Raw genomic sequence first — 16,404 nt, forward strand, 5'->3', positions numbered from 1 at the left:
AGGAGGCGGAACCAGAGGAGGAGAGTCCGCAGTACCGTCCGGGTGGGCGGGAATGGGAAACTTAGGGGCGGAGCCCTGAGGAGGGCAGCAGCGAAGATGGGTAAATAAAAGTAACAGCAATATTAACAATTATTAGCTTTATGATAAGAATAAGAGTAACTGTTGCATAGCGTATACTATGTGCCACTGTCCTAAGCGCATTCTATATATTGAGTTACTTAATTCTCCCAACAACCCTATGAGTTGGGTACTGTTATTATCCCCATTTTACCTTCAGGAAACTGAATCACAGAGGGGTTGACTTGCCCAAGGCCATGCAGTTAGTAAGTGACAGAATCAGGGTTCAAACCCAGGCACCCCTCTTTTTATCCGCCAATAAATTAAAGCTCATCGAATCGGTAACAGCCTTGTTTGTCCTCACAACCTTTTTCTTTTTCCATTTCAATTAAAAAATATGTACGGAAAGGGCTTCAAGCAAAAGTGTACCAAAACTGAACGTCCTGTACTTTAAGAGGGTTTCTCTGGTCTTCACCCAAAACATGCCATTTCCAAAACAACCACATAAAAAAAACAAAATTGAAATACTCAGCTTCTCTACATGAGCCAAGAAGACGTACCTAAACTTCTCTCCTGGATTAGGAGCGGGAAACTCTGTGGAGGCAAGACTGCCCTATTCACCATTCATTCATTCGTTCGTTCACTCCTATACCTCATAGTTATCTAAGGCCTAGTGTGTCCCATTTACTGTGCTCAGGACAGAATTGGGCTAAGGGCCAATGTTCTCCCCAATGCCTAGCATAACGCTTGGCGCCTAATAGGTATTCAAGAAACATTGGCAGAGTGAATGAATAAATGAAGGTTTGTTTCACCTTCTGCAGTTGTTTCACCTTCTGCAGTTGCGGGGGTTAATGGTTTGCTCTGTAATTCATCTAAAGGGGCAAGAGACAGTCAAGAGGAAAAAGGGCAGGTTCTGGGCTCCAAACGCAGGCAGGCTGCCAGGGTCCCTCCGTTTCTCCGGGCCTCGGTTTTCTCCTCTGTCAAAAGGAGGAACATAGTACACTGCTTTAACTGGCTCCAATTAAGCTATGCTTGCAAAGCACCCAGCCCAGTGTGGCCTGAGATTTAAAGGTTTGTTGAACCTCTTTGGAAGGCGCTTCGGGCAAAATCGGTCTCCTGAAGGTTGTACAGGGTTGCCCATGAGGAGGGGAATCAGTGAGCGGAAGCCACACTCATTCTTCTGTGCACTTCTCGGTTGAAGGTTTAACCATGTGCATTGTTGTTGTTTTAAATGTGGTTTACAAAGTAAAAAGAAACAAGAAGTAGCCCTACTGCTCGAAGGTCTGACCTGTCTAGGAATCTCTTTACTCAGGTGTCCGTGAACTCCATAAATCCAGAACCCCCATCAGCTAGAATTTGGAGACGAAGGGGGCACTGATTGATCATCCCCACCATGAAAAACTGGCACTACGGCAAAGTCCAAGATTTTCACTCTTGAAGCCCACCACCCCTCTCCTACCCCGCCTCCTTTTTCAACCGGTAAACTGAGTCCCAAAGAGGCGTGGCGCCATACTCAAGTCCAGCAAGGTGCAGAGGAAGCTTGCGGTCTCCTTCAGCTCTTGCGGCCTCAGGGTAAGTCTAGGTTTGAATCGCGTTCTGTCTCTTTCCCCGCCCCCTACGGCCTGGGTCGGCGCAGAGCGAACCGGATCTGGGACCCGGCGGGAGTCCGGAACCCGGGAAGCATCTCCGAGCCCCGCGCCCCGAGGGGCGGAGCGAAGCGGTACCCGCCCCCGGACGGCTCGGGCCAATGAGCGCGGGCGCTGAGCGGGCCAATGGGCGCGGGCAGGGCGCGGGGGGCCAATGGGCGCGCGGCCGCTCTGGAGGCGGGGCTCGGAGCGCGACCAGGAGGGCGACGCGGCGGCCGCAGCCATGGGCGCTGCGCCTGCGGGGGCGCGGAGGGGTCTCGAGGAACGGCCGGGCCGGGCTGGGCGGACCGCGGCCGGCACTGGCCCTGGATGCTGAGCCGCCGTGGGGTCCCCTCCGGCGCCGGAAGGGCCCGTGAGCGCGAGCGGGGCGCATCGGAGGAGCTGGGCAGCCGCCAGCGGCGTCAGGGGACCCGCCTGGCCGCCGGACGGATCGAGAGGGCCGTGCGGGCGCATCTTGGGGAGCGGTGACCCCGCCAGGCGCGTTTCGGGGGCGGGACGCGTCCGCAGGGGCCGCCGCCCATCCCCGGGGGCCACCGCCGGGGCCCGGCGCAGCCTCGGTCGAGCCAGGGGCGCCCCTGGATGGCTGAGCTGCCCCCTCGCCGGCCGTCCGGGCGCCGCAGCGGCTGAGCTCGCTGGGATCGCCGGGCCGCCGCCGCCCTCGCCGGCTCCTGCATGCCCGGCGCCCGGGTCGCGGCCCACCTGGACGCGCTGGGCCCCCTGGTCCCCTACGTGCCGCCGCCGCTGCTGCCCTCTATGTTCTTCGTGGGCCTGTTCTTCGTCAACGTGCTGATCCTATACTACGCCTTCCTCATGGAGTACATCGTCCTCAACGTGGGCCTCGTCTTCCTGCCTGAGGACATGGACCAGGCGCTCGTGGACCTCGGCGTGCTGTCTGACCCCGGCTCGGGCCTCTACGATGCCGACTCGGAGCTCGACGTCTTCGATGGTTACTTGGAGTAGGCTTGGCTGCCGGCCCCCCATCCCCCGCCACGACCCGCAACCCTCCATCCGGAACGGACACCCAGATCATGCCTCCGCTGCTGGTTGGAGGCACCGTCTGGCCAGGGATGGAACCCCCAGGACGAGGCCCTCTCCAGTCTCCCAGGCCTGTGAGTGCCCTCTCTGCGCGGGATGAGGGCGGGTTGGGGCGCCGGCTAGGAAGAGGGAGGCCTCCCCAGGCCGGACGCACACCCCTCCCCCAGGCTTCTGATTCCTCCGTCCGCCTTCTCCAGGTGTATTTCAATACTAGAAATGGCCAGACCTCTCTTAGTCCCTTGGTTAGGGCTGGAAAGCTTCCCCCGGGGAAGGTGACGGCTGTTGAAGAGGGGAAGGGAGGCAGGGCCTAAGTGGTGTTGGGGGTAGCCGTGGTACCTACTGCCACAGCTTCTGGAAAGAGCCTTTGTGTCCAAAATCCATTTGAGGCAGAGCTGTCAGTTCCTCCCCCTGTCCTCAGCCTGGCTTGATGGTGACCTTGGCTTTTTGGGGATTCTCTCTAGTCCCGGAAGGATGAAGACTTGGAGTCTCAGAAGAGGTAGGGAGGCAGGCACTGATCACCTTGTGCTGTGGCCCCTTAGGGGACTGGGTGGGGCCTGGGGACAAGGGTTCTCGGCCGAGGCTGTGAGAGGACAAACCTCCTTCGGCAAAGAACCCTGTACTTCCTTTGGGCCTTGGATTTGCCGCTGTCTGAGAGTCAGGTTTCAGGTTGCCTCAGCTCGGCAGTTCTGCAGCTCAAATCTGCAGGGGCTGCCGGTTTGCAGGCTGCCCCAGCTCGGCAGTTCTGCAGCTCAATTCTGCAGGGGCTGCCGGTTTGCAGGCTGCCTTCGCAGACCCGGCGAGCTGGGGGTTGGAGCTGGGACTGGCCTCGCCTGCAGTGTTTGCAAGGCCTTGGGATTCTTGGGCTGGTAGAAGGGAATACAAGATCCTTGCACTGAGGTGTTAAAGTCGGGCCTCGGGGCTGCGACCAGGACGCTGCGTGTCTGGCCTCACCTTGTGTGTTAGTGGGAAGGAAATAAAGGTCTAGGAAGGAGAAAGGCCAAAGGCATACAGCCAGGAAGAAAGGCAGCTGAACTAGATGAGAGAGAGAGACAGGCAGGCTGTGGGGTCTGCTGAGGGTTCACGGGGCGTGCAGGAACTCCTTGGCTGGAGCCCCTCAGCTGGACGGTGCTGGAGTGGCAATGGCAACGGAGGGGGGATACTGAGGAGGTGGGCAAGGGCTCCTTTTGGAAACAGACACTGATGCTCCTCACCCCAAGCGGGCTGAGTTAACCGCTCTCCTCTGTTGCCCATGTCAGCCAGGATGACCATAGTCAGAGTGTGGGGCAGGGTGGGGCAGCATCCACTGGCAGTCGTGCTGGGCCCTGGGGTGCCCCTGGGGGGTTGATAGTGAGATTTCTTTGAAGAAAGCATCATTTGAGCTCAGCTAGACCTCAGCAAGAGCCTAGTGCCCGGTGGAGTGTGTCAGCTGCTCTGCGTACCTACCCAGTTTGCCTGTCTGCCTTCTCTCCATCCATCCATCTGTCCATCCATCCATCCATCCATCCATCAATTGATCCATTCTTTTACTGAGCAAATGTTCACTGAGTACCTGCTGTGCCTGGTGTGTGAACACAGTGAATAAGACAGACCCGGCCCCAGCCCTCCTGGCACTTGGTGAGAAAAACAAGCAGGTTCCCAAATAAGATAATCAGATTTTTTTAAGAGCTACGAAAGCACGGGAGAAGGACATGGGAGAAGGACGTGGACGTCCTCTGGTGTGTTCACTGCTGTTTCCTCCGCACCCAGAACAGCACGTGGCATCTCGTGGATGCTTCATAAATGTCTGTCGAGTGAGTGAAACAGGAGAACACAGATGGGCTGGCTGCTTCAGTTGGGGGGGGTCAGAGAAGGCCTCTCTGAGGAGACCACACATTGGAGCTGAGCCCTGAATTAGTAGAAGGCCAGACATGAAGATCTGGAGAAAAGCAGTCTGGGCAGGGGGAACCTCTCATGCCAAGGCCCTGGAGTGGGAGAGATGCTTCTTCCAGCCCCTCAAAGGAGGCCAGCGTGGCTGGAAAGAGGCCCGAGGACATGTCAGTGGGGTTGGGGGGCCCGGCCATGCAGGACCTGGAGGCCACAGCCGTGAGCCATGGGAAGCCCGCAGAAGGTTCCAGGCAGGGAGTGACTCAATCCCACTGCACTTTTTGCAAATTGACTTTGGCGGTTGTGGGCAGAATGGGCTGGAGGGGCGAATGTGGAGCAGGGAGGCCGTGAGGAGCTGTTCAGTTGCTCAGGCCAGAGGTGACGGGGGCTTGGATGAGCCAAGGTTAGTGAAGATGAGGAACACGAGCAGACCGAGAACACCTTTTGAAGGTAGAACCTCTGGGATCCATTCAAAACCGATACTGAGTATTGATCATATACCACGCCTAGTTCTAGGCCCTTTGCTTTTTTTGCTCATTCAGTCATTCAACAAACATCAGCCCTGCCTGCTCTGCTGCCAGGCCCTGTTTAAGGGATCCCAGGATGCATCCCTGCCCCCAGGCCAAGCGCTTGACTTTCAGACAGTGTAACTTGGTGAAGAGTGTCTTATTTTATCTCTTCAGCACATTAACAGAAACACTTCCTCTTCCAAATGAAAACATTGGCATACTCTGAACCGAAAACCGAAGCCCAAATGCTTCAACATACGTTGCAGCAAACGTTTGAGCAGAAACACCGGCAAGTGCGTCTCAGGGACACCGTTGCAAAGCTTTCAGAGGGATGGGCTGACCCTGGGAGCTGGGGAGCTGGGGTTGTGGGGAAAACTCCTGGAGAAATGCTAGAAGCCAGGCACGGCATTCCTTCTTCCCCAGTCCCGAATCCAAGCCAGGGTGGCCCTGGCCCCAAGGACGGGAGAAACCCAGACTCTAGTGGAGAAGGCATGGCTCACAGAAGGAAAGCCTTTGGGAAAGATTAAAGGTGATGTGGCTGTACCTCCTTTCCGGGCCCCTTTCCATAAACAGAGGAACACGGTAGTCACATCTTGCTCTTTCTTGCTCATTCTCACACAGACACAATCTCATGTTCCATACGAGCCAATCCAGCAAACACCGACTAAGGGGGTGGACATGCCAGGCACTGGGGACCAGGGTGGAGTCAAGACGAAAAGGTGCACGCACTTTAGCGCCCTCTCCTTCCTTTTCCTTTCTTTCTTTTGTGTGTACACACAGAATTCAGTTCCTCCCACATTTGTCAAGCATGAGGATTAGGGTCATGATTAGGAGCAAGGACCTGCGATTCAGATGGCCTGGGTTCAAACCCCAGTCCTAGCTGTGACCCTGGGCATGCCACATACCTCCCTGTGTGTCAGAGTTCTCTGAGGCAGGGATGATGAAAATCCACCTCATTGTAAGGATTAAACGAGATGATTGTAAAGCTGATAGACTTTCCTGTGCATAATAAGGCCGTATTACTGTTGTCAGATGTAATGGGAAGTGTGTACACTCAGCCCTTGCAGGTGTGTAAACCTGCACATAGGCTGGCGCGTGAATTTATCCCCCTCGATGAGCTAAAGAGGCCTGAGTGCTGGGTCGGTGCAGGTCTGGGCTACTGGGACAGACTTTCCACTCTACCTTCCTGGCCCAGGACCCTCATGAGACCTTTCCCACTGCCCCGTGGTCTCCAAGGGCCACCAGATCTGGAGCCCGGGAGCTGCGCTCTGCGGTTTTCCTGGAGCGTTCATCTTCGCCCAGGAGCAGGGAGTGGGGAGTCCGGATCTCCCTCGCTCCCTCCCAGGAGGAAGGGGCGCAGCGGCTGGCCCGGGAGCCGGGAGAGTTGCCGTCCCAGCAGTGCCCATGTGGAGGCGGCTCAGCTGGCTGATTTGTCCCGGTTGCTGATGAAAGCAGCTGTGCCTGCCAGCCGTCTCTCAGCTCAGAGGGAGGGCCGTGAGAGGGGAGCTGCTCTGTGCTGGAAATGGAGAGACTGGAGAAGGTTGCTGCTGGAGTCCCTGCAGCCTGGTGGAGCTCAGATCTGGAGCTAAGGGTAACCAGACCCATCGGTCTGCATCTTACTGAATTTCCTAGCTTCAGTCTCCCAACTGGGTGCACAGCCATCCTTCGTGATCTGCCTGCCCTGGTCCCTCCGTGCCAGTTAGTCACCTGTGCCATCAGCAGAACAGCCAGGCTGGGCGTATCGCTGCCCTGCTGATAAACCCAAACCTGGGCCAGCCCCAGGGGCCTAGTGGTTAAGTTCAGCACACTCCACTTTGGTGGGCCAGATTCAGTTCCCAGGCATGGACCTACGCCACGCATCTGTCAGTCGCCATGCTGTGGTGGGAGCTCATATAAAAAAGAGGAAGATTGGCAGTAGATGTTAGCTCAGGGCAAATCTTCCTCAGCAAAAAAAAAACAAAACCACCAACCCCAAACCTTCCTCAGGGACATGGGCACCATAGATTCAGGTCATGTGAGATCTCACACAGGCAGCCGGTGGAGCTCCAGGCAGGGTTCAGGCAGGTGGGGGAAACCAGGTAGGAAGCTGTGACTGTTGTCCAGGTGAGAGACAGATGATGGTGGTGTGCACCCCCAGGCGTGGTTGACTCTCCAGCTCTGTCCTGACATGAGGCTTACCGGAGGGTGCTGCCCACAGGGTGCATTGGTGCTGGCTGCCCCTTTGGACAGGAGAAGACCTCAATATGTATCTCCAGACAGTGAGATGCCAAGGGTCCCACTCCCTTGTCCCTGAGTTATGCAAACTGGATGTTTCATCCAAGGGACACCCTCACAGCCCTTATGTCTGTTTTATTGACTAAGAAATTAAGGGCTCCTATCAACTTGACCGTTTGTATTCCTGGTTTGTCTGCTGTCTTTCCCCCCAGGACTTCTGAAAACATAGTCTGCTTTCTTTTCTTTCTTTCTTTTTTTTTTGGTGAGGAAGATTGACCTTGAGGTAACATTTGTTGCCAATCTTCCTCCTTTTGCTTTAGGAAGATTGTTGCTGAGCTAACATCTGTGCTAATCTTCCCCAATTTGGATGCGGGACACCATGACAGCATGGCTTGAGCGGTGCCTAGGTCTGCATCCAGGATCTGACCCGACGAACCCTGGCTGCTGAAGTGGAGCAGGCGAACTTAACCACTCCACCACCGGGCTGGCCCCCATCATCTGCTTTTGAGAAACCAAGATCACAATAAAAGGGACAAACGTCATTATCCCCATCTCACAAATAGAGAAGCTGAGGCTCAGAAAGGGGAGTGAGGGGCCAGGGGAACAGAGCCGAGTAAGACAGCTGAGCGTCCCAACCTGGTGCTGCAGAGTCGGGGGGGTGGGGGGGGAAGTGGGGGGAGGGCAGGGGGTCGGTGCTCCAGCGAGGGGCTCCCAGCCCCCATCCTGGGAAGACCATTCATGGCTCTGCCTGGCCTGCCTCGTGGGCACTCTCACTCCTTTTTTCTGAGTTTTTGTAAAAAGCTTTATTTTGAAATAATTTCACAGTTATGCAAAAGTTGCGAGAAGATTACAAAGAATTCCCACATAGCCTCATGCACATTTGCCAGCGGCACCCTTCACGTGCCACGTTTGCTCACGTATGCAGCACACGCCCACTCGGTGTCTGTGCACATGCATATATACACATACAGAGACATGTACAGTCATGTTCCTGAGCCATTGGAAAATGGAGTGCAGGCGTTGTGATGCTTTTCCGCAAAGTTGACATTGATAGAATCTTATGACCTATCTGAGCTGTGACTTTATTCAGATTTCCTCGTTTGTCCCAGTAGCGTCCTTCCACAATGAAAAGGAGGGCCGTTGAGGTTCAGGATCCAGGCCCACTCCCCCTTTGCACCCATAGCCGTGTCTCTTGTGCCTCCCTCCGTCTGGAACAGTTCCTCAGCCTGTCTTTATCCTTCACGACAGCGACGCTTGTGGAGAGTGCAAGCCTGTTATCTTGTAGAAAGCCTCTCCGTTTGGGTTTGTCTGGTGTTTACGCTGGAGGTTAGATTCAGGTGTGTGTTTTTGCAGGAATACGGCAGAGAGCTGAGTGCGCGTCCTGCCGAGCGCATGGTGTCGCGGGACAGGTGGCGTCTGCCTGCCCCGTTGCTGGTGATGCTGATTCTGATCTCTTGGCGAAGGTGGTGTCTGCAGGTCTCTCCACTGTGAACTTGCTCTTTCTCCCTTTATAACATAGTTTACAACGAAGTATACTGGTTTTAGCACTTCATCTTTAAAAAATCTACTTTTTTATGTGAATTTGTTTTTAAAAGAATGTTTATGTCACTGAAAAAGAAAACCAGCATCGCTTAGCGTGGATAATGAGTTAAGTGCCACTGTCGTTAACTTCTGGCCAAATGCTAAAGCCAGGTAAGGGCGCGGGGCCTCTGGCCTGCTCTTTGTTGCAAAGGGAGACAGCAGCTGTCAGGTGACAGAGATACAGCAGCACCGAGGTGGAACTTTCTCCCCAAAGTGATCGTGAGGATTGACCGAGAACCGAAAAGCGAGTTGCTTGCTCGCTCTGTGCGACTCAGGGTTATTTAAGGCCATCTCCACGTGCCCCCAAAATTGTTGCTTAGAGGCTTTGCAGTCAGACAGGTTTGGGTTTAATCCCAGCTCCACCGACACCTTGGGCAAGTGACTTGACCTCCTAGAGCCTCAGTCTCCTTCTCTGTAAAATGGGGGTGACAGTGGTACCTGCTGAAGGGCTCGTGCAGATTAGATGAGACGGCAAAGGACGCATAGTCGGTTCTCAGTAAAGGATCTGTCAGTGTTGACGGTGTATCAGACCCAGAGGGGCGCCGCCCGGGAGCCTGCCCCTATCCTCCACCCTTCCAGCTACCCAGGACAGTGCGTCCGTGTGAGCGGTGGTGACGGGTGCCGTCGCAGCTGGCATCCCTGCCCCAGGTCCGGGGGTGGCTAGGAGCCGGTTCCAGTTCCAGTCACCTCTGGAAGGGGAAGGCTCCACCCCTGGGATTCCTTCCGGGCAGGAGACTTGGCTGGGTGGTTAAAAATAACCACTTCTCTACATGAAAAGATGTCTAGCATCGCTAATTACTAGGGAAATGGAAATCAAAACCACAATCTGATATCACCTCACACCGGTCAGAAAGGCTGTTATTGAAAAGACAAGAAATAACAAGTGTTGGAGAGGATGTGGAGAAAAGGGAACCCTTGTACACGGCTGGTGGGAGTGCGAACTGGGGCAGCCACTATGGAAAACAGTGTGGAGATGCCTCAAACATTAAAAATAGAACTACCATACGACCCAGCTATCCCACTACTGGATATTTATCCAAAGAACATGAAAACACTAATTGGAAAAGATGATGCACCCCTGTGTTCATTGCAGCATTATTCACAAGAGCCAAGATGTGGAAGCAACCTGAGCGTCCACTCACAGATGAATGGATGAAGAAGATGTGGTGTACGTGGACAATGGAATACTACTCAGCTGTAAACAAAAAGATGAAATCGTGCCGTTTGTGACAACATGGATGGACCTTGAGGGTCTTATGCCAAGCAAAATAAGTCAGATGGAGAAAGACAAATATCATGTGATCTCACTCATGTGTGGAATATAAACAAACACATAGAGGAGAACAGCTTGGTGGTGACCAGAGGGGAAGGGGGTGGGGGAAAGGACGAAAGGGGTAAAGGGGCACGTGTGTGGTGACGGATGGAAACTAGACTATTGCTGGTGAACACCATGCAGTCTGTACAGAAGCTGAAATGTGATGTGCACCTGAAATTTACCCAGTGTTGTAAACCAGTGTGACCTTAATAAAAAGATAAATAACATAGCTGCCTCCCCCACGTCTCCATAGCTTCCTTGCGTGTCACCCCGTGAACAGGCAGGGCAGGGCTCATTAGCTCCATTATGGAGGGAGGGGATCAGGCTTGGGGGGTTCATGACTCACCTCGAGTACCCAGCTGGGAGGTGGCCAAGCTGGGCCTCCTAGCTACACTCCCAGTGCTTCCCGAGCGAGGTCCTCTGCCATCGGCGTCCCTGGGAGACCGTGAATACACCAAAGCGGCGTGACCGGGCTGGCAGTGCCCTGCCACCTCTTGAGCACTTGTACTTTTCCCTTGTGACCCGAGAAACCAGGCCCAGGCTGGCTTTTGCAGGCCAGGGTGTCTGGCTAGAATTAATGGTTTCATTTTCATCGTATTTATTTTTAGCATTGACTTCTGTTTATAGCAAATAATCCTGGTTTTTATTCAGTGACATAAAGGTTCCTTTTAAAATTTTGGAGTTTAAAAAAGAATGATGTGTTGATTTGAAATACTGCTACTATTTAAATGAATAAATAGTGGTCCAGGTGGTTCTTGGATGGCAAGACTCATGAGGGGGTTGGGCAAATGCTGCCCTTCGGAAGGCCTCGCAGGCTCTTGGGCATGACCGACTGGAGACATATTCTGGGCCACGGGTCTCCACGGAGCCCGCAGCTGAGGAGCATGGACGGCCCACGTGCAAACCAGAGTCCAGGTCTGAGAAGCTGGACAGGACGCTGGCTCCATCAGGGACAGGGACCCGGGCAACGGGCGGCTTCTCCTTTCCTGTCCCCTTCCCGCCACAGGCTCGTCACCTAGACACGGCAGGGCCTCCTGCCACACAGCCTGTTGCTGAGACGACAGTGGAGCCACGGGGCACGTCGGATCTGGGTGACGCCTGTCTTAGCCACTTTGGATGGTTGGTTGGTACCCAGAGGAAGAGGACCCAGCAGTGGGTTTCCAGCAGGTGGGGTCTTCAGAGGAAGAGAGGAAGAGGACCGCTCCTGTCAGAAGGCCCCCAGCACTGAGGAGCTCTCTGCCGGGGTGCACTCTAGCTGGGTACAGGGGAGGACAGGGAGGAGAGGAGCACCAGGTATGGAGGCCTCGTGTACGCTGGGAGTTGCAGGCATTCCCAGTAATCCTCACAACAAACAGCCCGATGAGATCAGCATGGTCTTCATTTCAGATGAGGAAACAGGCCCAGAGAGATGAGGTGACTTGCCTGAGGTCACACAGCTAGGAAGGGGCAGAGGCAGAATTACCCAAGACAGGCCAATTCCAGACCTTGTCCTGGCTGCCCCAGAGGAGTACGACAGCTGGACGGCTGGACTGCAAAAGAGAATTGCCTTTCAGCGTGCCCAGAGCGTCGCCCCACCAGCACCCCTAGGACACAATGGCCATTTTCTCAAGCCAAATCTCAAACTAGGCAGCTTCTCCACAGAGGTTTCTGCTGAGACATAGCTTCTTAAAATGGATCAAGTGCCAGCAGTCACTCTAAGGACAGAAACGAGTCAGCTGGCCACACCAGCTCGGGGAGCGGCCTGGCGTGAAGGTTACAGTTTCAGAAAGAAAGAAAAAGAAGCCACTGACCAGTGAACTGTCTGTCCTGCTCTAATGACGTGAGAAGGTTGGAGAGCCCACTGCCTTGGATCCTGTAAGCTGCGGCTCCAGGATGCTCTCCACCGGGGGCTATTGATGCCTTGGGGGAGAGAGATGGACCTAAGATGCTCAGAGAATTAAGACTTTGAGGTCAGACTGGAGGTTCAAATTCTGCCTCTGCCTTTTACGAGCTGTGTGACCTGGTACAATTTACTTAACTTCTCTGAGCCCCATCTGAAATTCAGTGATGATGGTCCTACTTGGCCCTACCTGCTAAGGATGTTTTGAGGGATAAATGAGCCAAGACATGAGTTAAAGCAGTTAGTACAAGGGGAGCATAGAGTACTTGATAGACATCAGCTGTTGTCAAGATTCTCCTTTGGGCTTTGCTGTGAGGCCAGGCTTCAAGTCAAAGGAAGAAGAGGATTGATCTTTAATAGCCACAGTGGGTGGCACAGATGAGAGGTCCTAGGACATCCTCCCACCAAAGATACCTCTCTGTTCTCAACTTGCTGTGTGACTTAGGGCTCGTCGCCACCCTCTCTGGGCCCCTTCATTCTCTGGGGAGTGAGTGGGACCGACTCCAGTCGGTCTCCCAAACCTCATATGACGCCGTCAACAACTTTTTCTCTAACCTGCCTATTGCCTGAACTATTATTTACGTACGTTTTCTTGAAACCAGCTCTCTTTGTAAAGTGGAATTAGTGTTCTGAAAAGAGAGGAACTTTATTTACTATCAGCATTGGAAAACTGGCATCACTTGCCCCCACTAGAAGGTGACCCTACGGATAAACACAGTGAACACGTGGCAGAGCGTTAGTGAATTCCAGCTGGAGCCGGCCCCAGCCCCTTCAGACGGGAGGGAGGCACCTGTGGGGAAGCGCTCTTGCTGGCTCTCGACGCTGTTTGTCGTCTCAACGCTGTTTGCCTTCACGAGGATTGGCAGAGGAGCGAGTCGCTGTTCCCTGGATGACTCGGGTTCTTGAACGCCTCGTCCACACCAGTCTGCAGTGGGCTCAAGTGCGACCCCCTGCCGTGGAGACCTGCGGTGAGCGCCATCAGGGTGAACTGATACATAATTCCGCCCCAGGTTCCCGGACCCCAGGGCTCTCAGGACCACCACTGACCCCCCAGGGCACCTGGAGCTTCCCTGGAGGAGGGAGGTCAGCAGAAGGTGGACTCCTGGCCGAGTGGGAGGGGAACCGTGAGCGCCTTTGTTGAGGGCCGAGCTCTCCCATGCCCTGGCTGCGCCCCCGGCCTCCCCTCTCCACCACCGCATCCAGGGGGAGGCGGGGTGGGGCCCCGAGGACGCCAGGACTTGCCCTTGCCCGTGTTGTCATTGGGGGCCGGGGAAGGTCTCTAAGCGCTGGAAGGCGGTGTTCCCAGCTGGCCTCTAGGAGGCCAATCTGGCAGAGGACACAAGCAATTTGGCTGATGGCGTCCCTGCTCACCTCTCCAGGCATGACTCCCCCACAGCCTACCTTCTACCTCTGGCCCTCTCACCCTCACCAAACTGCAGGGGGGTCCAGACCTGCCACGACCCCATCACCTGCCCTCCCTCTACCCGGCATGCCCTTCACGCACAGCCTTCTCCAGACTCTGGGCTCCAGTCGTGCCCTGTGCTGCCTCCTATTGTCAGGTGTGCCAGCTTGGGCTGAAATTGCTCACTAGACTACATATCACAGGCAAGGGCTGTACTCGTCACGGGGTCCCTGGCACCTAGCGTGGGACCTAGCACACAGGAGGTATGAAATGATGTAGTGTTTAAAATCTCCAGTGGGACAAAGCCCAGGAGGGCTGAGCATGCTTCGACAGGTTACTTACTCTCTCTGAACCTTCGTCTGTAAAATGGAATCCTAATAGTATGTAACTCCTGTGTTAGGAGGGTTGAATGAAAGGAGCTGTGTAAGGCTCCGTCTCCGGCATGCTCCCCTGGGAGCAGACCCCAGGACGGCGATTGAAGTGCAAGTCATTTATTTGGGAGGCGATCCCAGGAGCGACGGGTGGGGAGTGGGGCCGTGAGTCAGCGAGGGGCCGTGTCACTGAGCAGGTCACCACTGCGGCTCTGGGCTCAGTCCTGCTCAGGAGCTCCGGGAGCCACTGTCGATGGGAAATATGCCACAGAGTCGTCCCAGCTGCAGGTGCGGGAGCTGGGGTACTGGTCCCCGCCTCCCTGGCCATCACTGGTGGGAAGGCGGCTCTGGGAACACGCTAGCCCTGCCTCACCTGCGGCCCGGCGGCCCGGCAGGCACTGGCGGCAGAGAAAGGCCTCTTGGCAAAGGGCCAGGTCCCTACGGTGGAAGCTGCTGGGTCAGCGTGCCCCAGAAAGTGAGGGAGGGGGTGGGGTGAGGCACCGCAGGCCGGCGTGGGGCTCGTGGCACGTAGTGAAGCCCAGGAGGTGGTGGCTGCCCTGCTTGTGATCTTTTCCATCATTGTCACGAGTCCAGTGTCAGCTCTGCCTGTCACCCCTGTGCCGCTTTAGGCAGGTCACTTGGCTTCTCTGAACCTTGCCGAGATTCACGGCTCTCGGTGGAAGTTCTGCCCCCTCGGGTGGCCCTTGGAAATGGGGTGAGGGGGCATTTTTAGTTGTCACAGCGCTACTGGCGTTTAGTGGTCAGGAGCCAAGGATGTTGCCAAACGTCCTGCAGTGCCCAGGAGAGCCCCCACATTGGAGAATTGTGCTGCCCCCCATGTCAAGAGCACCCTGGTGAACAATGTTGTGTGTTTAACATGGAAGTTTTATTTGATGCTCGATGACGTTTGCGGAAGGAGGGGTCTGCGCTGGCAAAGATGAAGCTCAGAACCAGGGCAGGAGGGTGGGCCTGGGACCATGAGATGCTGCAGAGACGCCAGCACCCAGCTGGACACAGTGAAGGGACAGGAAGTGGCACCAGCTGAGGAGCCAGGCACTGGGACGATGCCAGGTCCCGGGGGACGAGCCACGTGGGGCTGCTGAGTGGCTCGGCTGTGGCCGCAGCCTTCCTGTAGGCTGCTAAGTGTTTTCTCGGCACGGTGGGAGGTGCTGCCAAGCCCGGCCTGATGCCCGGAGCTGGCTCAGCTGCCCAGAGCCCACGTCAGCCGGCAGACCCTGGGTGACCATGGAGTGGGCTGCCCTCCTTCCTCAGGTGCCAGCATCCCTTCTCTCCCACGGGAGATTGCACCTGTTCTCTAGCCCAGGGTCTGTAGAAATCATGAAAATTCACTAAAAAGAGTTATTAACAAAAATTATAGGGAAATAGCCCCAGCCTGAGTCTGGGGCTTCTGATGGTTCCCAAATGTGGGGGATGGAGGAAGACTTCCCTGCCCGCAGCCTCCCAAAGTCTGCGGGGTGGGTGCAGATCCCCCACCGAGTGGATGGCAGGGCAGAGCTTCCAAGCAGTAACACCCTTTTTCCTTCTTGTTAGGCCTGCTCCCCTCACAAGCTCCGTGCCAACAGAGAGGTTCCTGTCCAGACCCAGAACGGTGGGACGGAGACACTGAGACTGAGTGCCGGGCTGGGAAGGCGTCTGCCCCTACCCAAGGGGGACGGCTGGGGCGGCTGGAGACCCCGCCCGCCCACAGCTCGTGCCGCCAGCCTCGCCTTGGCTGCTGGCCTTTCGCCATCACGATGGATGTTTACAGGAGCCCAGCCAGTCTGCCTCCCCGCTCTTCGCCCCCGGCCGCACCGCTTCCCCCACGTCACCTTCCCAGAGGACGCTTCACACTCGGGACACACACACGCAAGCGACTCCCAGCCCCGTCTGAAGCCACTGGGGCCCCGGCCTGGTTGGGTCTGGCCTGAGGCTGGTCCTAGACGCAGTGACTGTGGCAGGGAGTGACTCAGAGGAAAAGAAGCCCAGGAACGTGTCAGCCGAGGGCAGGGTTTCGACTCACTCCTTTCGAGTGGCTGGTTCTTCACCACGTGGCCAGAAGTGACTTCGCACCGGGAGAGGGCCACGTTGCTCCTCTGGCCGGAAATATTTTTGAAAATGTGAGTGGTATGAATACTTGACTTCGACAGACCTGTAAAAGCAATACTTAGGAGCCTGACTTATTTCAATTAAAAAATGTATGCAACTCCACCCACTGCGGGCGGCATTTTTCTTTTTCTCTGAGATTCGGGAAAGGAGTCCTTGCGCAGAACCTGTGGTTGACAAAGGGCAGAAGAGCCGGGGCCTCCGCAGGTGGAGATCCCGCAGGGTTTGAAGAGTTTCCTCAGCTGGGCTGGCGGGGGGTCCCAGGCCGCCCCCACCCCCACCTTCCCCAAGCCTGTCAGCCAGGGGGCCTCTGGGGTGTGGGGGGAAGGCCCGTGGCCATGCAGGAAATCTGGCCCGCGTCCCAGAGCAGTCAGCGGTGTGGTACGCCCAGCGCTGGGCACACGGTAAGATGAGGGATGGGGAGGGAGG

At 55.8% G+C, this 16,404-nt stretch overlaps 1 protein-coding gene across 1 annotated transcript; it reads left to right on the plus strand.

Moving 5' to 3' along the window:
* The first annotated feature begins 1,889 nt into the window (after positions 1-1,889).
* DEXI (Dexi homolog) lies at positions 1,890-16,080 on the plus strand. Its single transcript, XM_008506888.2, has 2 exons — positions 1,890-2,812; positions 15,424-16,080. Exon 1 carries the CDS (start codon positions 2,376-2,378, stop codon positions 2,661-2,663), a length of 288 nt encoding a protein of 95 aa, XP_008505110.2. The 5' UTR covers positions 1,890-2,375; the 3' UTR covers positions 2,664-2,812; positions 15,424-16,080.
* The last annotated feature ends 324 nt before the right edge of the window (positions 16,081-16,404 follow it).

Source organism: Equus przewalskii, chromosome 12 (genome assembly GCF_037783145.1).
Source record: "Equus przewalskii isolate Varuska chromosome 12, EquPr2, whole genome shotgun sequence".
In the NCBI taxonomy this organism is placed as follows: Eukaryota; Metazoa; Chordata; class Mammalia; order Perissodactyla; family Equidae; genus Equus; species Equus przewalskii.